Below are 25,465 nucleotides of genomic sequence, written 5' to 3'. Positions count from 1 at the left end.
CTGCAGGAAAAAAAGTAAAGCAAGTTAGAGGTTTTAGACTGAATATATAACCGAAAAATAAAGGTAAAAAGCTGGTCTCTGTCGCAATGGCGCAAAAACTTGATACACTAAAATTGTGTCTTTTCTACTGCAAGGTAATAATGTAAATGTAGTATTTTGAGATTCAATTTCAGAGGACCAATTTACACTTTATCTTATTGGATCAATACTTAGCTAAAAAAATGATGGGGTTTTGAGTTTAATGTAACGTGAGAAACAAGTAAAAAATTTAGATGTTGAATTCAGATTTAAAAAAAAAACAGCTTAGGGTTACTTCATTGGGTGTTAATACTTGTGAACCAAACAATTATTCAAGCATAGTTAAGCGCAAGTCTAGAAATCGGATCAGTCAAGGTAGAACGGCTCACTGTCGTGGAACTCTCCCCTTTGCAAGTCGATCTTAATGTCTAAACTCCCGCTTGGATCAAGATGCGACAACAAGCAGTAGATTTAAAGCCGATAGGTTCACCAAATACCCTAATATCTACTTTTGCTGATTAGAGATGCAAAGCTCGTTCACATCATGTCAAATTATATATTACACAGATAATGAACAGATGACTACTAGATTCATACATTAAATAATCAGATTAATGCAAGCAGTAAGAATGAATATGAATGAAGACAAATGATTGATTCACTTCTCTATATTCAGCTCAAGAAATCAACACCCTAGAACCCTAGACAAGCTAGCATACTACTCATCTATATCACAAGAGACCAAAGACATGATTTCTAAATAATACTTTATATAAAATAAAATACAAACAAGAGGGTTCAGGATAATCTTCTCTAGGCGAGAGAGATGGAGTCTTCTCCCTAACAAGTAGAAAATCGCCAAGTACAAAACTCTAGGGTCTGGTTTCTTGTGTAAAAATAGCGTAGAAAAACAAAGAGAAAAAAAGAAAAAGAAGATCTGTGGAAGCCACAAGCGGCTAGGAGAAAAATATGGGATGATTAGGGAAAATCCCAAAATATTATAAGTTTCAATAAAAATCTCTGCCTCGGGAACAAACACTCATGTTGCTCTGCACGCTCGGGAACAGCCTGCAAGGTTTCTCCACTCGTGAAAATCTTCAATTCGAGTTTTTTTTACTCTTTTGCTCTAGATGATCGTAGTTCCCTCATATGCAATTCCAGACACGTAATGACTCGAAAAAGACTAGAAAGACTCAATAACGATATGAAAACCAATTAGAAAACATATATACAAGATGTCAAAAACACCATATATCACTAGCATCTCGCCGAACCTTGGAATCTCCTCTCCCCCTTTTTCTTTCTTTCCTCTCGGCATCTAAGCTCATCTGATGGCTCTTACGGTTCTGCGTGGTTCAACGGAGGAGCATGTCTCCTTCGTCGTCGTTTCAGCTAGATCCATGGTCTGGTGGATTTGTAGGAAATCCCGAGGTTCTGGTGGTTTGTCAGAGTTAATGGCTTTCCTCGCTCGCTACTTGAGGACGGTGTAGAGGTGGCCGGAGACTTCACTAGTTATCCATCGCGCGTGAGGGTTTTTACCGGAAGTTGAGAGGGAGTTTGTCTATGGTTAATCCGACGTGAGCTCTTATTTTGGCCATCCATTGTGGGGATGTGTGCGACTCCAGAACTTGTGCGACAAATAGGTACTAATTAGGTTACGACGGTTAGGGTTTTTGGTTTCTTTGGGGTTTCGGCGTATGTGGCTGCGGGATGCTTCCGAAGGCGGTGAACATTGAAGATACATCGTCGACGGAACCTACGGGCTGCGGCTGGACTTGGACACCCCATTCTCGGTAAAGTTTCAGATAATCGGATTAAGTAGCTGCAAGTGTTCAGTCGGGGTTGGGAGGTTTCGACTTCCTATATATATATCTTCTTCCCATGCCTCATTTTCTTCTTTGCTTTAGATCTAGTTATGTCTTGCTTAACTTAGAAAAGTTGTTTTCCGGTGTATCCTAATTTGGTGGTTTAAGATTCTCATTTTCACAGGGCTGATATATATATATTACTAGGTGAATTTTCCGTGTTTATGCATAGAGAAAAATATTTTTAAAATAAATATATTATTACCTATTAATATATTATTTTTAATTTAAATAATGAGAAATACTCTAGGATAACACTAAAAAGTTTCTATCACAAATATAGACTCTAAGAATCAAAATGACTAAAATGTTTCATTAAATAGGTAAATATACACTTATATCCCTATGGTTAACTAATCCAAACCTTAGGGTTTAGAGTTAAGGGGTGGAGATTTGGGTTTGAGGTTTAAAATTATATAAAATAGAAAATAAATATTAAAAATTTGAAAATAAATATTAAAAATTGAAAATAAAAATTTTAAAAATAGTTTCAAAAAGTATTTTCAAATTACAAAAAGAAAATTTGAAGAAAAAAATAAAAAAAAAATTCAAAAAAAAAATTTATAAAAAAGTTCGAATTTGAAAACATATAATCTAAAACTATAAAAAATTTTTTTTTTTAATTTCTTTTATTTTTTATATATCTAGGGTATTTGTGTCATTTTAGCTATTAAATGAAATATTTTGGTCATTTTCTTTCTTGTAGTCTATTTTTTTTACCAAAACTTGAAAATAGTCTATTTATGAGAATTGCCCTTAAATAATTTAATAATTTAATGTATAATTTATATTGGGCAATTCTCATAAATAGACTATTTTCAAGTTTGGTCACAAAAGTAGACCACAAGGAGGAAAATGACCAAAATGTTTCATTTAATAGGTAAAAAGACCCGAGTACCCTAGATATATAAAAAATAGAAAAAATTAAAAAAAAACAAAAGAAATTAAAAAAATTTATAGTTTTAGATTATATGTTTTCAAATTCGAACTTTTTATAATTTTTTTTTTCAAATTTTTATTTTTAATTTTTTTCAAATTTTTTTTGTAATTCGAAAATACTTTTGAAACTATTTTTAAATTTTTTTAATATTTATTTTTTATTTTATAAAATTTTAAACCTCAATTCCAAATCCCCACCTCTTAACTCTAAACTCTAAAGTTTGGATTAGTTAACACTAGGAGTATAAATGTATATTTACCTTTTTAATGAAATATTTTAGTCATTTTGATTCTTAGAGTCTATATTTGTGACCAAAGCTTTTTTAATACTATCTTTGGGTATTTCCCATTTATATTAATAACATTATTATTTTGAATTAGACATGTGATTTTGTATATATAATATCTAGTCAGTTGTTACTTGGGTATATTAGATTTGTATATACTTATATGAATCAACCTTAACATGTGTGGTTTATATACACAAATAATTGCATAATTTGCAGAAATTGAAAGGTAAATTACTGAAGATTTTACTACTAAAACCGAAACTAATTTTTAATTGACTAAGAATACACATAAGAAATAATAATATTATAGAGTATTAAAAAAATAAAACAAAAGGTTTTTAAGGCCTCACTGTTGGGCCTTCCGAAGGTCATTTTGTATTATAAAGGTAATGGCGTGCAAAAACACCGTGCCGTTTTACTACATCAGCCGACGCTGTCTTGCTGTTCGCAGGTAGCTAGTTGGAATCCTTCGTCGTCAGTCCTTCGTCACGAATGACATACGGCATACGACAAACATTCGGTTCTTTAGAATCTTTTGGCAGATATCTGAACAAATAATGCACAATTTTATAACTATTATCGTTTTAATCGGTTTCAAGTAGTATTGATTAAAGATTTATTTGGCTCTCACGGTAGCTACAAAACATCTGTATGATTCCAAATTATCATATGACTCGCTGAAATAGACATATAAATTATGATATTATATTTTGACAAAAAAAAAATTATGATATTATATTTACGTCTGATATTAAACATATCAGCTTCAAAGCTGTATTGATGTGGCAGCTTTAGAAAATTGTTTTTCCAAGTTAGTGCTACCTCTATACTCCTTCAAAACCTAAGCTACATTAAACAGTCAACGGATATTCAGAAGCAAAAATATTTAGAAGCTTTGAAACATCTTTTATAAATAAAATAATGTTTGAAAACATAAAATTTTAGTTTGGCAAAAAGCTTTAAATTTGTTTTATCAGAAATTGTGATTTTTAGTATTTTCTTACATTCTCAATAAAATTATAATTTTTGAATGATCTATTCTATTAATTTAAAGTCAGATTTTTATCTATTGCTAGTTGGTTATCATTTAAATTTTGAATAGTCCAACAAAACAATATAATGATATTTGGAGCAATATAAAGACATTTATTGATGTAAAAAATACATTTATTATAAGTTAGTTACTAAAATTCGGTCACCCATATATATTGATTTTAGTTAACAATTACCTAACTGAAGTTTACCATTCACAATATATCTAAGTTACATGCATAAATCCTTAATATATAAAATTTACATATTATCATGTGAAATAGTTTTACTTCAAACACTATACATTCTTATAATAAGTGTATAGGAAATAATATAGTTTTTTATAGCGTTTGTTTTTATATGGTATTTCATTTGGTGAAGTTGGTGTGTGTATATATATATATATTAATTTGTACAGTTTTCATATAGTATTATGTTTCGTAATTACTTTTATAATAAAGTGTTTTATTTGGTAAAACTGATATATTTTTAATATATATATATACATCTATACTATTAAAGCAGGATCCTATTGTCATAATTACCTTAGGGGCATGTTTCCTTCACTAACATTGCATGTTTCATTAAGGACAATTAAGTAATATTAATAACAAATCTATATTGGGTCATTATTTTTGGATCCAGTCCAAATCAAATATCTCTTGGGCCATTTGGACATATTAAAAAATCAGATTCAATTCTCACTTTTTTTTTTCTTTTGGGCCATTGAGTCCAAGTTAAAATAATTTTTTTTCAACTATTCTTAATTATTATTTTTTTCTTTTCTTAATATAATTTAAGCATTCATAAAAATAATTGAATTTTTTTATTGAAAAGTATAAATCTTTATTAAAAGTATATAATTTTTTTATTAAAATATTAACCCCATAATAAAATTAATTTATCAGAGTTATACCAACTTAATTCATTAAAAAAATAAAGTTTAATTTTTTTAACATAAATAGTCATTTAAAATGAAATACGATAAATAAAGATAAAAAATTTAAGTCTTTTATAAAATAAAGCACAAATATATGAAAATGTGACATTTACTAAATATTTGTCAATTGAAAAAAAAAACAAAAATAAACCCGCGCTTTGAAAGCGCATGTCAAAATCTAGTTTTATATTATAATTTCAGAAATTCAGATATATTGAGATTTTAATCTAAAAATATTTCCAAAGATTCAAAAAATGTTTATAGGTTATATTTGGTAACTAATATCTATAGAAATTTGAAATTTGGAAATATTAGATCCACTACAAAAGAATATGCTCAAATTCAAGTCAAAATATTGATATATTTTCTTATAAAGTAGTTAGGATCTATGCCGATTTTTTATATATCGTACAACCTACCTAAATTAATGCAAAGTGTATACAATTATTTCTAAGAATATTAACCATTAAACTAAACTGTTTGTTGACAAAAAAAACTAAACTGTCTAAATAAATATTTGTTTCAAAGTCCTCCATAACGGGTTGAGATAACCTGCCTAAATTTTTTTGGTATAAGTAAACCGAAGTTTTGAATAATCTTAACAATTTTAGCAAATGGTTCAGATTTTCCGTGGGTACAGTCTACCTAAATTAATGTGAATACAAATTAACATATTAAACAAACTAAAATACCAAAAATACAAATAAAAAAAGGTCTTATGTATCAGCTATGGTTCAAGAGTCATGTAAATAATTTAATACCACTATGTAAAAACAACAATGTTTTACACCAAATTTGAATTTTACAATAAATCAATAATCATTTAATTGTAAACATAATTAATAGATATAAATGAAAATTATCATGTGCAACCGCACATATCAGAATCATGTTCTTAACTATAAAATAATTTCAACGGATTTTCAATCAAAATAAATTCAATTTATATTAAAATTTTATTGAGATATAAATATTATTAAACAACATAAAGTATTTATAAAGTTAAAAAACAGAGTAAATAAATCTCAAAAAAAACTTCATTTTTTTGGCAATTTATACCAGTTTTAATTTTTGACAAACGTGATAAAGATGACAAGAGAGAGAACAAATTGTTTTGTGGTGATCAAAAGATGAAACTTCGGATATAAACTTTGATTATTTGAGCAAAAATAAAAAAAGAATGTGCAGATGTTTTCCAAAATTTTGCTCTTTCCAAGCACTATAGGTAACAACCTGAAGAGATAATCAACATTTATTTTAAGAAATTTAGAGGAATAAATTGTTTAATTCAAAGTTTTCAACCATTTTTCACTTTTTTCCGAATGCTTTTAATTTTAGCTTGGCAAATAGCAATGATGCTTACTCATTGTAACTCGGTGAGCACACATATTAAAGAAACACTAGAGCATGGTCCGCACACCCGCACAAATTTTATTTTTATTTTTTTACTATTTGTATAACGGATAATATATATTTTAAAATTTACCCATTTAAATAATTATTTAAAATTACATTTTAAACACAATAATCTTATAGTTTATATTGATTTATTTTATCCTGTTAATCATCAGTTGTATCATTTATATTTTTAGAATATGACCCGTATATCCGCAAAAATGTATTTTTATTTTTTTATGGATCAAAATTTTATGATAATATATAATAAAATTGTTGTATATACTATTTTTTATGGATCAAAATTTTAAGATAGTGTATAAAAATTGTTTATATACTATTTATTATGTATATATATGGAATTAGTAAAATAATTATCATATAATGTATGTATTTAATTACGAAATGTATATATGGAATTCATTATTTCCAAACACACATATATATATAATAAAATAAGAAAAGACAATGAATACTAAAAGCTAGGTTTATTAATTATTTCTGTCATAATGCTTATTAGAATTTGATTTTGGAAATACATTAATTAAAGAGAAAAAACAAAGAATAAAAAAAGATATGTTAATTAATAACTTCAGTGGTATATCATTATAAATAAATTAATAAAATAAGGGATATTTTATAATTTTATTTCTCTTTTAATAATATAGATTTAATTTATAATTTTAATATAAAGTATCATTAGTTATCTAACTAATTACAATTCAACTAATAAAAACTGCATAATTTAAAAAGTTATAGAACACCAAATTAATAAGTTCTACAGTAAGAAGTGAAATCATGTAATTTGAAACATTTTTTTCCTACAACATCATCTGTTATAAAATTTAGAGAGTATATAAATATATAAATCATCATCGTCCACAATAAATGATTTCGTAGTTTCTTTATTGATTATGACTTTTTCGGAATATATTCAAATTAGTAAATCATTAGAACAATTATGGACTTTTAGATAATTCCTACTTTCACCTTTTTCACTCAAAATCACGCTAAAGTCTAATCTATCGATGAATGATGATATGCCTTTTAAACCACGATGTCCCAAAATATTTGAAGAAGTATAGAATAAATGTTTGGCAAAGAGGAGAACACAATTGCAGAAGATATTAAAAGCAAAACAATAGCGAAAAATAGGAGCGAAAGAAAAATAAAATAAATCATACTCGTGGGAAAAAAAAAGATAGAAAAGGAAAAAAATCATTGCAGAAGCATTACGTGTGCATGTCATCACATCTCACACGAGCTCCCAAGACATATCACACGCACATTTATTTTGACCCACAATTACAAAGGGCTTGTCCTCACTGATTTTCGACAAATTTCCAAGCCTCCTCCCATAATTGAACATATAATGTTTTTTTTTGGTCAAAGAACATATAATGTTTTTGATATAATATCACTGATCTTTGAACTGTTTGATACTTGCAATGATTATGAGAATTTCCATAACTAAAAATGTATTCTCTATATTTTCGTGGAAACTAATATATTAAATCGGATTTTTTTTACAACAAAACAGAAATTTAATCTAGAGTAAATCAGTACAAATAAAGTTAGAAATTGAAATCTAAACAAACAAAAAAAGTATAAATATAAAATAGACACTAGTAGCTTTTTTTCAAGACATGTCATTTATAAACTAACTTATAAATCTACTATATATATATATATATATTCAAAAACCCTACATACATGAAAATTCACAATTTTTGAATTCACTTTTTTTTTCCTTCTAATCATAGTAGACATGGCCGCAACTACGAACATTATACAAACGCTAGAAAAGAAATAAATAGAAGATAATCTATTTTTCTCCGGTTGATGATACACACACGAACTCTCTATATAAAGCCATTACTCAATACCTAATCAATTACAGATAGAGAGAAAAGTTTAAAACAATTACAAACTACTGCAAAAGTAAAGAAGCAAAGAAAATAAAAATATATTCTTGAATCAATGGAGGAATCAAAAGTGCCTCACGTTGCGATCATTCCGAGTCCTGGAATGGGTCACCTCATCCCACTCGTGCAGTTTGCTAAACGACTCGTTCACCGCCACGGCGTAACCATAACCTTTGTCGTCGTCGGCGATGGTCCACCGACAAAAGCTCAGAGAACTGTCCTTGACTCTCTTCCTCCTTCTATATCCTCCGTCTTCCTCGCTCCCGCCGACCTCACCGACCTCCCTCCGACAACTCGCATCGAAACTCGGATCTCCCTCACCGTGACTCGTTCGAACCCGGAGCTCCGGCGAGTCTTTGACTCGTTCGCGGCGGAAGGTCGTTTGCCGACAGCGCTATTTGTCGACCTTTTCGGCACGGACGCTTTCGACGTCGCCGCCGAGTTCAACGTGTTGCCGTATATTTTCTTCCCGACAACGGCAAACGTCTTGTCGTTTTTTCTTCATTTCCCTAAACTTAATGAAACGATGTCGTGTCCTTTCAGCGAATTAACCGAACTGGTTAATCTCCCCGGATGTGTACCGGTCTCCGGGAAAGATGTTCTTGATCCGGCTCAAGACCGGAATGATGACGCGTACAAATGGCTTCTCCATAACACCAAGAGGTACAAAGAAGCCGAAGGAATTCTTGTGAATACTTTTCTCGAGCTGGAGCCAAATGCTATAAAGGCCTTGCAAGAACCGGGTCTTGATAAACCACCGGTTTATCCAATTGGACCATTGGTTAACGTTGGTAAGCAAGAGAGTAGTAACGGGATCGAAGAAGAGTCCGAATGTTTAAAGTGGTTAGATAACCAACCGCTCGGTTCGGTTTTGTATGTGTCGTTTGGTAGTGGTGGTGCACTCACATGCGAGCAGTTCGATGAGCTTGCTCATGGTCTTGCAGACAGCGAGCAACGGTTTCTTTGGGTCATACGGAGTCCAAGTCAAATAGCTGATGCTTCGTTTTTCAATCCGCATAGCCAAAACGATCCGTTAACATTTTTACCACCAGGATTTTTAGAACGGACTAAAGGTAGAGGTTTTGTGATCCCTTCATGGGCTCCACAAGCCCAAATTCTAGCACATCCATCTACCGGAGGGTTTTTAACCCATTGTGGATGGAACTCAACTCTAGAAAGTATAGTAAGTGGTGTTCCACTCATAGCATGGCCATTATACGCCGAACAGAGGATGAATGCGGTTTTGTTGGCAGAAGATATCCATGTTGCACTTAGGGCGCATGCAGGGGAGGATGGGATGGTGAGAAGAGAAGAGGTGGCTAGAGTGGTTAAGGGATTAATGGAAGGTGAAGAAGGCAAAGGTGTGAGGAACAAGATGAAGGAAATGAAGGAAGGAGCTAGTAGGGTGCTGAATGATACTGGGACTTCTACAAAGGCACTTAATCTTGTGACATTTAAGTGGAAAGCCCACCAAAGAGAGCTAAAGCAAAATGGCAACCACTGAATATATATGTATGCGTCTAATATATGATGATGATTTGTATAATCAAACGGTGTGATATGTGCAAAATGTGTTTTGTGTATGAATGTTACTTTTTTTTGCTGCTTTTATGTGATCAACTTTTATTTGTACATGATTTTGGTTTTTGATTTATTGGCGACTAAAGTTGTAGATGCATGGTGCAATCAAGATCCGCTTAGAAGAAATTGTTTGTTTCAGTTACAAACACTTGTTTTAATTTCTTCACTTATCAATAATAATCTCTCTTTGATTTTTTTTTTTTTTTTGAAACACAATCTCTCTTTTGATCAAAAACGAAAAATCAATAAAAATCTCTCTAAGGTTTTTAAACAAAAAAATATTAGTATTTTAATATAACTTTTTTTTTGTTTTTCTCTAAAGAATTGATATCTCTCTACGGTTTTTAAAATTTCTCATTTGAGAATTCTCTTGGCTTCTCTCTCTTCTTTTTCTATTATTTTTACTTTTATAATCTTGAAACTCTTGTTAGAACTCTTCTAGAGTTGCCGCAGGATATTACAGGAAAACTATGTAATGTAGGAAGAGGAATAAGTGCGTGTCTATGGACTGTGGAGTAGGTGAAATAGCATTAAATAAAACAAGTGGGTCCTGAAGACAGCATGTCGTTTATGACTTGTAAAACGACGTCCACTTTTGTTTGGGAGTAGGTTGTTTGCCACTTTCCAAATCCACCGTGTCAAGCAGTGTTGGAGATACATATTTCTACAACTTTCCTTCTAGAATGGTAATGCAATTACTTTCTATTACCAGCACACCTCTTTTCACCTATCCGTATTTGTAAATTTTGTATCATCAAATTTTATCTTCGGAAAAATTAAAAAAAAATAGCAAATGTTCCATCTTGTCCTACGCACAACACTCGGCCTTATTTGTTAGAAGAAGTTTTGTTTCTTTCATCTCTTATAGAGGCCCAAATTTTCTTAATCCATGATAAAATTCCGTTTGAGATTCATAATTTAGATTAAGAACCTTTTCTTATTACAAAGTTGGTATAATTATTAAAATTAATCAGTGAAACTTCATAGATAATTCAGTTATTCTTCATGACCCAAAACCTCTCAATTTCTTGTGCAGTTCTTCCTGGGATCCTCCCAGCTATCAATTCCCACCTTTCACCAAATATAGGAAAAATAAACACAAATAAAGATTTAATTAGTGTTAAATAAACTAAAACTGTTTCTTCTTCTACGAAATAATGTCGATATCGCAGCAGGTAATAAGTAATTAACAGTTTTAAAGGATCAAACCTGTCACCGACAAGCTTATGCATTCGACAGACCAAATCTTCTTCTTCTTGATTCATATTCAGAGCTTCCCACTCAATACTACTCACTTCTGTTCCACGTCACCAGTATTAAATGAATATCAGTTCTACGGTGCAAGTTAGCAGTACATTTCTACAAACTAACTTGATAGAGAGTAAGGCTTAGTTTAGCGTTAGTTTGGTAGTATATATACCAAATCATTGTGTACAGATTTAACTAATGAGAAAGTCTTTGTCCATAACAAATTTGATCTCTTTCTATGATCTTCGTCGTTGATCTTCTACAAGCTTTATAACCAATTTCTCACAATATAAAAAAATTCTTTTTAACGTGGAAAAGTTAAAACGATGTTTCGAGCTTATTACCTTGAGATGCAGAAGAAGCAACAATGGGACTAGTCTTGGTCTGCTTCGTCCTGAGATGCTTATCCATTTAGGGATGTGAGAAGTATAATAAATATGAGAGAGATGGGGTTTGGAGAGAGAATGGTTGTTTTTGTTGTTCAGAGGAAGAACACCAACACTCCTTTCTATTTATAGCACCCGAGTTAGGGGGGGATTGGTCGGTTTCCATGTTAAGGAATCTTAGTTTGCCTTTGTTTCATTGATTAAATCATCATTGTTAGTACTTGGTAGTATCTTGCAACCAGTAAAATCACATGTACCCGTGACTCTATAAACTCCGTTGTGATACTTCGGAACATCAGCTGAATAAATAAACTGATTCCTACTGTTAGTTAGTTAGTTAGTTAAGATCACTATCAACTATTTTAAACTCCTCTATTTTTTTTTCTGAATGAATGTTAAATTATATTCAGATAAAAAAAAACATTTGTACAATAGCTGTGGCATTGTTGTTTTTAAATAGAAAGTGTAGAACACCGATTATAAAAACTCAAATATACTCATTTTGAGTCACACCAAATAGCAAAAGCATCCCCATGCCAGCCTCGCCCATCTTCCTCCATTTTGTAGTAAATGTTTTTAAAACTAACTGCAATCGTTTTGTATTTTAAAACATTACTAGATTGTAACCCGCCCGCCCTAAACGCGGGATTTGTTCTTTTGTTTTAAAATAATAATAAATTATAATTTCAATAATTTTATAAATTTAGAGTTTATTATCTATTTAATAGTTATTTGGACATAGAGTACAATTTTGTTTTGGTAGAAACTTCTTGTGTTGTGTTTGGTATGAGTGAAAATTATGAGTTTGTGAATACTATATATATATACAGTAGAGATTTCATAGCACGTTGAGATCTTAATAATTCTGTAATTACTATTACTACTTGTTATAATAACTAAGGTGATTTAGTAGAATTTTCACCTAAATTGTTGAGCTGAATAGTTAGATTGTGACAAAAAAGAATAGTTAGTTTTTGACAAAAAAAAAGAATTGTTAGATTGTTAGGTAAATCAAGATTATGTGAATATAATTTTACTTAGAGTATATTCTAAAACCATTATACCCTATGAACAAATATATTAAATAAAAAATAGTATTTATCTGAGAGAGAATCTAACTATTGTTAAATTGATTACTGTATTATCCGATGATATTGATATAACCCATATGATCAAATCTTTAGTAACTGAATTATAATAAATGTATTTATAATATTTTAGATATATAACATTATCTTGTTAGACCATTTCAAATTTAAGTGACAACTTTCCAACGGTAGATAAAAAATAGGACTCTATTTTAATAGATTAGATACGAGAATTAAACTTTTATTTTCATCAGTTATGCTTATCAGATTTTTTTGAAAAAAAAGTTATTCGGATCTATTAAAAACACAGACCTAACCCCCGGATGGAAGGTGCAGCCCACGGATAAACCATCTCTCGGACATTCAAATGGACCAAAAACCAATAGTCCATATCCGTTATGCTTATCAAATAAAGAGACCAGAGCACAATTTTATGTGTTTTAATTATTAATTCACGTATTTCTGTATGGACAAATCAAACAGGTGGGAATATGGTCCTCTATTTCTGTATGGAGTGATCCATGGCTCCCAACCACTCGTCCGAGACCAGCAAACAAAAATCAACATGACACTTATCCGGACCTCACAGTGGATTTCATCATTGATCCTGTTTCACGAACTTGGAATTCACATGCAATTCAGACGTTGGTGGACCCCCATGATACTAAAAATATTGAGAGTATACTTCTGAGTAGAAACCAGATGGTTGATATGGATGGATGGCATTTCACAAAGAATGGAAATACTCGGTTAAATCAAGATATCAGTTAGAACGGGTCTATCCGGATAAGGAAAACCCACCAGAGTTCTATGGTCCCACAGTAGACTTTCTAAAAGCGTTCTGCTGGAAAGTGAGATGTTCATCGAAGATAAAGCATTTCTTATGGCAAATGGTATCTGGATGCATAGCTGTTAAGAAAAATTTGCAAGGAAGAAGAATACGAGGAGATATATGTTGTGCTAGATGTGGAGCTGAAGAGGAAACAATAAAACATGTATTTTTTGAGAGTTCTTCTGCGCGTCAAGTTTGGGCTTTGTCAAAGATACCGTCAAATCCAGATTTCTTCCCTACTAGTTCTCTCTTCACAAATATGGACCATCTTTTCTGGAGAGTACGCCCGAAATTAGAAGATCATCACTTTGCGTGGATATTATGGTACATTTGGAAAGGAAGGAATAACAAGGTTTTTAGTAATTTGGATATCGACCCACGAGATACACTTAATCTTGCGGAAACTGAATCAACACTTTGGGCTGAAGCCCAGGTGATGAACATTCAGCAGGTTTTACACCAGGCTGAGGTTACGCATCGCCAGAGGAGAGTAGGACGCTGGTGCTTTATAGATGGTTCCTGGAAAGATAAGAAGGTTTTTTCAGGACAAGGTTGATTTAGTACTCTCGAGGGTTTCAAAGGTTTGATGGGAGCAATAAATATTCGGGCAAGTCTCTCACCTCTACATTCGGAGGTGGAAGCTTTGATATGGGCGATGGAGTGTATGAGAAATTTATGTCAATTTCAGGTTACTTTTACTACAGATTGTTCTCAATTTGTGAAGATGGTTTCGGAACCAGAAGAATGGGCAGCGTTTGAGAGTTATTTGAAAGACATAAAGATGTTGAAGACAAGTTTTCTGAGCTCAGAAATCATTCATGTACCCCGGACGGAGAATACAAAGGCGGATAGTCTAGCACAGAATGCCAAAAAATAATCGTCTCTCGTCGTTCACATGGATGCAGATATTCATAAAATGACTATATATATTAAGAATTTTAAATAATATTTAATGTTATTTTTCAACTGAAAAATATGAACAAATGGTGAAAACTTTTAAAGTGAAAAATCCAGAAGACCTAAAAATATATTGATTGACCTTACTCCAAACCAACAACAGAAAACTCTTTTAATTTATACTTAATTTGAAGCACAACGCGACTATACGATTACATATATTATTATTTTTTGAAAAAAGACTTATATACGGAGACGCCCATGTCCAAACTGCGTATAGCTACTGGTAGATTAACATGGGGTGATCACCAGCTTCTCTGGATGCTTTCGGCGGGTTCTCCGGCGGGCTATGCCCAGATTTCGGTGGACGGTCATTACGCGGTAGTCGGATCTTTTTCGGAGGCATCCAGATATCAGGATCATAAAAAAATAAATAAATGTTTTTGTAAAATTGATAGAATAAACTATTTTGTATCATTCTATTTAATAAAACTTGTAATCCAGTTGCAGATCTACTGTATAATTAACACAAAAGCTGCTTTTATTTTCATCCTCCTACATTTAAATACTAAACTTGTGAAGTATATTTTGTTAGCACTGGAAAAAGCTATGTTGAAAGTTTGGTAGGGAGAAGTTAAATATGGGGATATTCCATTTTATTCCCTTTGTATACTCGTAAAGAATTATGTATGCTAGAGTTATATATATAGCCTCTACAAGTCATTTTTATAAGAAAAAGTGGTTAGGTTTTATTTATTTTATTGAGGTAAATAGTTTTGAAAATTCTGAACCAATAAAGCAGTTGTAATAAAACGTGGTTTGCTGTTGTAAGGCCCGCTTTTTTTCGGCTTCAAGCCTATTGGGGACCATTTTTGGATGATTGAGGATCAACTATCCAAATTCCAAAACACTTTCATGTTTTGTACCGATGACATTCCTTATCTCCTTTTTGTGCACTGATTACATTATTAAAAAGGTGTGCTTACAACCGGAGCGATGCGCATCACTAAAAGAAAAATGTGATAACAGGAGAAGCATGTTCAAAGTAAAGAAAACCAAAGATGGTCTTTACTTGTATTTCTGCAGCCGGAGCTCCGAAGAGCTTGTCAAGTCGAAATCAACGATGATGTCCCTATCTCATTCGAGAAGATACATGACCGGGAAGGGAGAATAATCAAATAATTTCAAATAATAAATAATACTTATAAGAAAGTAAATTCTTTTAAAAGCAAAAATTTTCTTATCACAAATAGTATTATCTCCGGTCAAATTTTCTATTTTTTTTCTTATTTCACAAAGATAATTTTTTTTTATATATTTAAAGTACTTTTGTATACTTTTGAAAAATATTAATTAAGAATATTTGAATTGAATAAATTTCATTAGTGAATAATTATTGGAAAGTGTATAGAAAATACATATTATATTTTTAATAAGCGTAAATACTCAAAAAAATTTTACTTTTAAGAACAAATGAAGTACCAAAAATTAAATAGCATTCATTAAAGAATAAAAAACTAAGGTAACCTTAATGAATAAGAAATTTAATATAATAATTATTTTTAAATTATTTATTTTAAATTTTATATCTTAAATTTAAAATTCTAGATCCTAAATCCTAAATCTCAAACCTTAAACCCAAAAAAAATAACTATTCTTGACCAACTAACCCTAAAACTATATGTTTTTAATTTTTTAATAAACATTATTTTTGTTATTTTTATGATAGTTTTTAATAATATCCAATTGTATTTCTCTTCTAAAAATGTTTTACTGGAAGGCTATCTACTCTGATTTTTTTTTTTTGTAGAGAAATAGCTTTCTACTTATCCTAAGCGAATGATGAAAAAATCACATCAAGTAACAATGTTGACAAATAACTAGTCTAATTAAACTTAAGATAAGTTAATTGGGTTGATTGATTATCTAAGCGAACTATCGAAGTAATCACTCAAATAATGTATTTGAGGCTGACTTTCAGTTATATAAAAATCTAGATAATATGCTCTACGTCAATCTCAACTAGCTTGACATCAATTTGTTAATCAGTGAAGCTCAACACCTATTAGAGGCCGAATAACTAAGGTCTACGCATATTTATAAAGAAAACATTGATTCCAGATGGGTTTATGCTAAGTATATATCATAACTTTTCACTAAGAGCATCTCTAATCCCCCTCTATTTAGTATTTAGAGATAAAATCACTACAAACATCTCTACTTTTTGCCTCTAAAATAGAGATTGCTATTTCTCTTCTCTATTTATATAGGAATAAATAGCATTTTTCTGTATTTGAAAATTTCTATTTTAGAAAAATACATTGAAGCAAAATTCATCTCTATTATAGAATTTCTTTATTTTAGAAGTAAAAAAAGGGAAATATATTGAAAATGGTCTAAGCATGTAGAGAATCTGTCCGGCTTAACAGAAAAATCCACCTCCATATCCGAAGCAGAAGGGATAGTCGGCTCATCCTCAAATGTAGGAGGAACGACGCCCTTGATGTTAGCCTCTGCCAAAACTACGGTCTTGTACTGATCCATCTCCTTGGCCAAATTCCACTTGCCGGTTTAACGCCTGAGCCACTCTCTCGTTAGCTCCCAGCGAGCGGTAATCCTCGCCCCATTCACGGCCATCACCATCTCGTACTTAAAAGTCTCCGCTGACTTTCTAAGGTCGCTCATGATTTTCTCTAGTTCTTGTTTTTCCTTGCCTAGGGTAAGCGCCTCAGCCGAAGACGCCTCCACCATGGACTCTTGGGCCTTGACCTTCGCCTGAAGATCGCAAATCTCCATTTCCCTGGCCGTGCATTTGCCTTTCTTTTCAAACAGCTGGCAAATTAGCTTTTCCAGTTCTTCCCGATTAGAGGACACACCCTCTTCCGACAATCCCTCTCCTAAATGGTGAAGTTGAGACAAATTCTATGCCAATGCAAAATTATCATCAGACGAGAGTATATCAAAAGACTAAAAATAACGACCAATTAAACATTTTGCTTACCCGAAGGAGTTCGCCATGGAAAACTTGAATCACCTCCGAAGGTTCTCCCTCCGAAAGATGAGTCTGATCCTGAAGAAATACTTTCAAGTTCAAGTTGGAGAGAACAGTGGATAGCCCACCAGACGAGTGCCCAATTTCGGCTTATTGATGAGCTGACCTCGTAAGTACACCATCCTTTGACTTCTTCCCCTGAGATGAAGAAGTTGGTTCTACTTTCACCACTGTCTTGCGCCTGCTCTCGGTGATCGTCATATCATCATCCGAGGTATCCTTGCTGACGAATCCTTTTTTGCTGACACCGCCTTTGTCGCCTCCTTGAAAGCGACCATCGGATATTGCGCAGCGTCTCCTGACATGTTCTCTGAAAACAGGGGCAAATCTAGAGTATTTATTTCTTGGGTGCACTATTGATAATAAAAGCTAAAAATGTACAAATGAGCTTCGAACCTGGGTTATTATGGGTGCACAAAACTGACTTTTACCATCTAATCCACCAAAATCTACATGCTTTTACCTATAAAAATTTGAGTCTTAAGATATCTATGGGTGCATGTGCCACCACACCACATAAGGTGGCTTCGCCACTGTCTGAAAATAAACATCAAAGCGGGAGTCGTTAAATATTCGAGTCAAAATTTTCATGCAACACCGTTGAGCTAAGCAAGTACACCACCTGACGGTGTTCGAGGGGAAGCGTTCGCGCGCGAAGAACGTTACTTTCTCCCTCCGAAAGAGCATGATGAGTTCCAGCTGCACACAAAAATTCAGATATGTCAATCAGCAGATCGAGATAAGCCACCTATCGTATCATAAACCTATCTACGAAATTTCATCGATAAAAGGATCCTGGAAGGATCATAAAAGCATATCTCTCCTGCCATTTCTTCCTGAAGACATGAGCGTTACGGTCATTCTTCAAAAGTTCCTCTAGGATCGGCAAACGGCTGCAAGGGCCGAGATGAAAATGACCCTCGCCACTGTTGATGGGGGCTAAATGATAAGCGTAGAACACCTTGTTAACACCCAAGGGGATGCACTTTATGTCCTCCAAGTTCTGAATAGCAATGAGAATCCTCCAAGCGAGAGGATTGAGTTGAGAAGGTGAGATCCGGAAGTAATCACATAACCATGCGATAATCGATGGCACTTCTCCTCTGAATCCCGAATCAAAGAAGGCTTCGGAAACGGCAATCTCTTCCGGCATGCAGTTATAAGCCTGCTCAGAAGAGCTAGATGCACGGAGAACAACATAAGGAGGGAGTAGATATTTCTTCCGCCATTCTGCAAAATCGTCATCCCCCACTAACAACGCGGGACCCACCAGAGGTGGAATCAGAGGGGCGTAAGACAATGGAGCTGGAGCCAAGAGGTTATGCTCAGTTTCGTCGTGCGGATCTGATGAACTATCGGATTTGGAGATGGGAGAATCTAGTCTCTTCTTTGATTTGACCTTCTCGGCCGTTAGAGGAATGGAAGAACCAGAGCGCTTTGACATATGTGAATCGTCTCCTGGCCAATAAACTAGAGGATGAGAGAGGATAGAATCGACCTACGCACCTAAACGACTGGAAAATCACGATCTACCTAATCCTAGAGAGAGAGTGAGAAATGGTACCTAAAGGTGAAGAAGCCAAGACCGAGCTGCGCGATTATGGAGTGAAAAAAGAAAGGGTGGCATTTAGAGTAAGAGTCGTTGATATCTTCTCGAGAAAGCTGATAATCTTGATCCCCTTACAAAAATAAAATAAGAAAGGGGAGATTTCAAAATTCAAATCAAAACCCCCTTTTTTTAGAAAAATTGAATGAAGAAATAGATTCGGCCGGTTCGCAAATAAAGAAGGAAAATCAGAGACATTAAAGCTGAGTTGATCGACCAAACCCCCGACTCCATAGAGGTAAAGCTCCGACGGAGCACATCCCTCCAACATCAAGACCAAGGGCCTGGCCGCTGAACATAGTGACTATCTTATGCTCACTAAAGCGAAGAACATCCCTTCGAGTAGTCCTGTGTCAACCTACGAGGGCCATTCCAGGTCATGAACCCTGCATACTAGTCCTATCATCAACAAACATGAGGAGCCAGGGCTTCGAGCCCTGCAAGATCATCTCCAAACAGGTATAGCACCTACGGATATCAACTATGGACTCCGGTTTATTCATGGGGATGCCGGCTTTCCTCCTGGTTCAAACACGATTCAGGCCTAAGAAGAACGTGGGAAACGGAATAACTGAAGCAATATCATGCCTAATGGAGGCCTACCGAAACAGAGCAACTCCGATTGACTCAAGTGCATAGGTTATCTCCCGAATTCGATGACGAAATCAAGAAATAAGGGGCAAGCTGTTGGGAAAAAATAATCTGGTATAAGAATCCCCCAGGCCTCGAGCAGGATACTGGCCTCCAGGTTCCTACTAAGAGAAAGACCCGGTTCCTACCGTTGCTTCCATCTCCGGGTAAAATTGAAATTTTCTACATAAGGGATCCTTCCATATTTCAAAATATGGAAGAGTTTAACCTACCTAACCGACATCTCCACAGTTATATAAGGGAGCCCATACCCAAGAGCAAAAGAATCGACATTCATAGACTAAGAGATTAGAGCTAGGCAGCTAGAACTAGGGTTTATACATCAAACGTTGTAGTTCCTGCACATTCAATCAATAAAACATCTCTTTGCTCTCTATTCTTGCTCGTTTTCCAGCTCTTCTATTGTTTCGTAGTACTCACAAAGATCCTACACAAAAATACCCTAACACGTCACACACGCTTTCTTTGTGTGTTACACTCAGCATTCCTACGACCATCTCATTCTTTACTATGTTTTCATCACTTTATAGCTTACATGTCCTAGTTAAGCATGTCACATCCATGTAGCATCTTCATTTCTGACATGTAAACACTCCGGATAGCTAATCTCCATCAGAGTTTTGTAGAGACGGTTTAGGGATCTAGTAACACATACAAGCAATCTTCCACATGAATTTGTGAGTGTTAAATATACGACTTTCATGTTAGCCTCACATCTGTTTTCTGTTGCTTATCCAAGACTCAATATGTTATGGTTCACATCAGACATATAATATATGTCTTTGAGTGCCTTCTTCGCACCAGCCTTGCACACAAAGGTAACCACAAATTTTCCTAAAATGTCAACACACGATCCATCACCAAACTTCACCTTACCTTTGATGTTTTGATCCAAACTCGAAAAGAATTCCTTGTTTCATGTCACGTGATTACTCGCTCCATTATCCAATTACCAAACACTTGCATTGCCTTTGTCGATATCAAGATTCTTCGGAATCAGTTTGTCTTTATTCAAGAACACTACCTCGTGTACGTAAAGGGTGCCCGTCTCTAGTGTCTCGTTTATGTTGGTTTCTTGATTCTTTATTGGTTTCCCGGGACAGACAGTTGATAGTGGCATGGATTTTCACATCTCCAACATATCACTTTCGAACGATCCTTCTTAGAGTTTTTATCTATGGTGTGTGACATGGTTTTGGTTGTTTAACCGACCTCGTCCTCTACCTATTTCATTCCGTCCTCTACATCTACCACAAAAACTCTCATAGTTCCTCTGACTATACTGGCCCTTGGTATTCTTTCTGAGTTTTTCCCCTACACGCTTCTCACACGCCTTTAGCCTTCCAACTATATCCTTAAAGCCCGTAGAATTTAGGTCTAGGACTTGCTAAAGGGACTCTATGATCTGGATGTAATTTTGTCTCAGAAGTCCCTTCAAGAATTTCTTCACCATCTTGGACTCTTCTATGTTTTCTCCTAACGAGGCTGCTTTGGAGGGTAGGCCCGATATATTTACCGCAAAGTCATCGACCATATCATTATCATCCATCCTCAACCTATAAAACTCTGTCATCAACGTATGAAGTCTCACATGCCTTAGATAATCAGCTCCAAGGTGTCATGACTTGATAGGTTCCAGATTTCTTTTGATGTGGTTTGTTCTCCCACCTGGAGAATCAAAGTGTTGGGAACAGATTGAAACAAAAGAGCACTCACAACATTGTTCTTCTTTTGATCATACGAACCAGGTTCGGTTGTGTCTCATACTTCATGAAACCGCAACAAAACCTTCATCCTCATCGACAAAACCGTATAGTTGATGATGACAACATCAGACATTGGATGGATACGGACCCGAAGTCCTTTGTGCCTGGTGCAGCTCTAGTCACGTTCGCCATCTTGCGTTTGTGATCTCCTTACAGTCACCAGATCGAAGCTTCAACTTAGGCTTAGATCAAGTATTCAATCGAAAGCTATGTTACCAATTCAAATCTCTAGAAACATAAAGATTTATAAGAATAATTTTTTTACTTGCTTTAGAAACTTTTCAAAACTAAATATCTCAATGTGTCTCATAGATATTATGGAACAACTCTCCATTCTCCATGAAATCTATATTTATAGTGAAAAGCAATTTTCTTTTACATATGGAATATGAAAACAAACCTAATATCCAAATAGTAAACGTTTTTTTTAATTCTAGATTTTTTTTTTATGTTATCTCGTAACATATTAAACATTTATTAATATGCTAACTTTCAACAAACTAAATATCACAATGTGTCTCTTACATAGAACACCTCTCCATAAAATCTATATTTATATTGAAAAACAATTTTTTTTTTACAGATGAAATATGGAAACACAAACCTAATATCCAAATAGTAAACTTTTTGTTTAAAATTCTAGCATATTAAACACTTATTATTTTTGTTCAGAACCTGAGACAGAACAAAGGGAACAGAAAATGCAGAAATAACCGGAGGGTTGTCCGTGAAGAAACTTGATATCCCATAGATCAAACCGTCTAAATCAAAAGATGAAGAAGTGGTCAATAGATAGTTGCAAGGTTTCCTCGTACGTCAGAGACTTTGCAGGAGCTATTGCACTGCTTAGAACAGAAGTTAGTAGAGCCAACCCGCCATTGAAGCTCTTGAAGAAGCTTTCCATGGAGATTGGGTTGGGGTCTTCTTTGGTGGAAATATGCTAGGGAGTGAGAAGGGTCTCCCTGGTTCTGATCTCTTTTCGGATAAAACTGACATAGGAGTAAAGCTAGCGACTTTCAAAGCTTCCATGGCTCTCTCTTTCTCTCTACACTACACCAAGAAGTGTCTTCTCCGTATCATCAAACGTTCAGGAAAGATTAAAGAAGAAGTGGCAAAAGTGTGAAGACAAGCATGATCCTGTTTCTAGTAAGCTGACGTGGACTGTGTAGTCAATCTCAGCCACAGCTTCATTGACGCGTGGCATTTTCGGATGAGATGTCTCTTGAATGTTTTTGGTATCAGAGCATCATTATTGCTGGGACAAAATTTTGAGTTCTTAGCTTTTTTTATTACTATTTTTAGAGTAAGATACATTGTTAAGAGACATTAGGAAATATGCACATTATTACTAGGACTTTGTAGTTACACTAACTTTATCTCCACTTCCACTCATCTTCCTTTCTTCTTCTGAGCTATGATCCTTTACACAATTGCACACACAAATTCCGAGATCTTAAATCAAACTGGATCACTCTCAATTTTCCCACAAAAAACACAAAACCAACAAACCTTTCATATCATCCATGATGCGAAGAGTCTCGGCAGTTGCAGGAGTTTTAAGTTTGCGACCACTCACCAGCTCAACTCCAAGCATCAGTCCTCTTCCCCGTACATCCCCAATGACTACATTACATACGCATATGCATAAACACAAAGTTCAAGACCAAACTATATGAAGAGACGTGTGAGAGAGTTTTACTTTCGTGTTTCTCTTTCAGCTGATTGAGTCTTCCTTTGAGATAAGATCCGACCATCGACGCATCTTTCTTAATCTGAACCTGAACCTCAAGCCTACATTTAACAACATGGAATAACACATCAGATTCATGACTAACATCGGCGTCGCAGTTGATATGATATGTGGTCTTATAAACAACTAAAACATTACAAAGATTCTTCCTTGGAGACAAAACAAGATCATCACCGCTTGGATCATCAGCTAACACTGGAACTGGAGAAGATTTGTCCACTGTTTCGTAATCACAGCAACAGTCCTCAACCAAAGCTTTGTATTTTACCATTTTCCTCTGTATGTATATATCAACAATTTCATCAAAAAGATTCAGTTTTTATATTATCTTCAATCTAAAAACCAAAGCTTTGACCTTTTAACTCTTGTCAACACAAATCAAAGTTCATCAAATTCAGACACGAACATGTAACTGAGATCCTTTTTGTCCACATTCCGTTATATCAGATTGAAGCAAAAAGATGGAAAGTAAATAATCACGAACCTGAAGTGAGAAACAGAGGAGTCACCACAGAGAGAGATGTGGAGAGAAGAAGGGGAAACTCCCTCAATGAGAGACACGTGTCTCAAGAAACGTTTGTTCTTGTCCTTAATTAAATAATGTTTTTCTGATAATAACTAATTTTGATTTATTTTTAATCTTAATTATACTAAAAACTTTAGCTAAGAAACGGCGATAATGTTGGTCTCATATTTTAAGTGATGCCAGCATGAGATCACAGGCTAAAGACGCTTAAACTGGAAATCAAACCGAATTTCTTTTCGGATCACACGAGTCAAATCAATTAAACCGCTTATAAACCAGCCAACCAATTTATAAACCAATGCCGGAGCCGGAGGGGTCTCTTCTCCTCTATCCACATTCTCTCTCGACCTTTCATCTCATCTGCGACTGAATCTTACTCTCCGGCGTACGGACGTCGCGTCAGAGCGCGTGCCGGAGCCGGAGGGGTCTCTTCTCCTCTGTCTCGTCTTCCTCTTTGCTCTAGGTCGTCTCTGCTCTCCCTCTCCCGATATGCTTGCTCTTCTAGGTTCGAGCTTGCGTCGCCGGTGGAAGCTTCAGTCGCGAGGAGCCGATTCAAGGTAGGGGTAGCTCTTTCTCCGGAATTGCGGTGAGGGTCCGGCGAAGTAGAGCGATCTAGAGTCGGCTTTTGAGTTTATGGAGAGATTCACTTTCCCTTTTATGGATCTCTCGGGTTCTCTGTCGTCGAGGAGTGGTAGCAAAGGGTCTTGTCACGGTGGCTTCGGCGGTGGTCTGCAGCTGCGGGTCTGTTGCTGGTGCTCGTGCTTGTTCGGTTATGGTGGTGTTTGCTTAGGATTTCTTCGGGTCGGAGAGATTCCGATGCTTGGCTTGCCGTAACCAAGAGTTCTCTCAGGTTCTTTGAGGGCTTAGGAGACGAGGGTTGAAGGCGGATGTGATCGTGGTGAAAGTGTCCGGTCTGATTTCTTCGTGCGTGTGTTTTCCGGTTCACCTCGAGTGGTCGTCTATGGCCATGAGAGGTCTTCTTGTTGCCTCGCAACTCTTTCGGAGCTCCTGCTCCTGGCTTCCTGTTTTGTTCTTCTCCGAGAGTAGGTGACGGCTTCACTCGACGAGTTCAAGTCTCTCGCTCATCATCGTCATATCACACCCGTGGCTCAGGGGTTGATAGTTCTTGATCAAGAAATGGTCCTTTGGTTCTCAAAGGCCTTGGTTGCTTAGGCGGTTCTCGGGGGTCATTCGCCGCCTCAGAGTCAGCATCCAGTCGAAGCTCACATCCCGGCGCCGTGGTGATTGGTCTTGTTCCTTCTACGGTGGTGAGGCTGGCGTTTCTTGCACAGGTTTAGAGACTGCATTTCAGGAAGTGGCGGTGGAGGCACTCATCTTTGTACAGGTTTCGTAGATGGCAGAAGCGAGTGCTTGCTCGTTTTGGGATGCGGTCATAGTGTCGGTGGCGCTTTATACGAGCTGGCCTTGGTGGCATTCGCAAGGCATTGGTAAGTATATGATCTCTCCCCTTCGGTCGTCTTGCGCTTCATAGACAGAGAAAGTTATGAGCTTGTGGAGATCATCGGGAACTAGCTACTCCGGAAATGTCAAGGGATCTCCCGGCATCCGCGGAAACGCGGAGAACCTCACTTTCCCGAGAGTCACGTTGATGGTTGAGAACGGCTACCGATATCGAAGGATTTCAAAAAACATCTTAGCGGAATGCGCCGGGTTTAGT

General features: G+C 35.0%; 2 protein-coding genes and 1 long non-coding RNA gene across 4 annotated transcripts; 1 reads left to right on the top strand and 2 right to left on the bottom strand.

Moving 5' to 3' along the window:
• The first annotated feature begins 7,972 nt into the window (after window positions 1-7,972).
• On the top strand, window positions 7,973-9,991 carry LOC125586335 (UDP-glycosyltransferase 72B1-like). Its single transcript, XM_048756347.1, has one exon. The coding sequence runs from the start codon at window positions 8,460-8,462 to the stop codon at window positions 9,906-9,908; it is 1,449 nt and encodes a 482-aa protein (XP_048612304.1). The 5' UTR covers window positions 7,973-8,459; the 3' UTR covers window positions 9,909-9,991.
• An 884-nt stretch (window positions 9,992-10,875) lies between these two features.
• LOC106423148 (MYB-like transcription factor ETC3) lies at window positions 10,876-12,988 on the bottom strand. 2 transcript variants are annotated; one of them, XM_013863935.3, is made up of 3 exons: window positions 11,578-12,988; window positions 11,195-11,279; window positions 10,876-11,056 (listed from the first exon to the last, which is right to left on the bottom strand). In XM_013863935.3, the coding sequence occupies exons 1-3, from the start codon at window positions 11,642-11,644 to the stop codon at window positions 10,978-10,980; spliced, it is 231 nt and encodes a 76-aa protein (XP_013719389.1). In that variant the 5' UTR covers window positions 11,645-12,988; the 3' UTR covers window positions 10,876-10,977. The 2 variants fall into 2 exon arrangements, with proteins under 2 accessions (XP_013719389.1, XP_013719386.1); XM_013863932.3 differs by having other exon boundaries at window positions 11,195-11,282; window positions 11,578-12,452.
• Window positions 12,989-16,672: 3,684 nt separating this feature from the next.
• On the bottom strand, window positions 16,673-24,906 carry LOC125586331. The gene is made up of 4 exons (XR_007322828.1): window positions 23,746-24,906; window positions 23,400-23,538; window positions 23,211-23,302; window positions 16,673-23,134 (listed from the first exon to the last, which is right to left on the bottom strand). It is a non-coding gene; the product is annotated as an uncharacterized LOC125586331 (long non-coding RNA).
• Between the last annotated feature and the right edge of the window lie 559 nt (window positions 24,907-25,465).

The sequence above is a fragment of the Brassica napus genome, chromosome A2 (genome assembly GCF_020379485.1).
Source record: "Brassica napus cultivar Da-Ae chromosome A2, Da-Ae, whole genome shotgun sequence".
NCBI lineage: Eukaryota > Viridiplantae > Streptophyta > Magnoliopsida > Brassicales > Brassicaceae > Brassica > Brassica napus.
This window is presented reverse-complemented; position numbering and strand designations above follow the sequence as displayed.

What these genes read in the sequence shown, in the direction of transcription:
- LOC125586335 (XM_048756347.1), top strand. Translation starts at nt 8,460, where the DNA reads ATGGAGGAATCAAAAGTGCCTCACGTTGCGATCATTCCGAGTCCTGGA.
- LOC106423148 (XM_013863932.3), bottom strand. Translation starts at nt 11,644, where the DNA reads ATGGATAAGCATCTCAGGACGAAGCAGACCAAGACTAGTCCCATTGTT. An exon ending in TGCTTCTTCTGCATCTCAAG is followed by an intron (nt 11,283 to 11,577) that starts GTAATAAGCTCG and finishes GACGTGGAACAG; the next exon opens with AAGTGAGTAGTATTGAGTGG. An exon ending in CATAAGCTTGTCGGTGACAG is followed by an intron (nt 11,057 to 11,194) that starts GTTTGATCCTTT and finishes ATTTGGTGAAAG; the next exon opens with GTGGGAATTGATAGCTGGGA.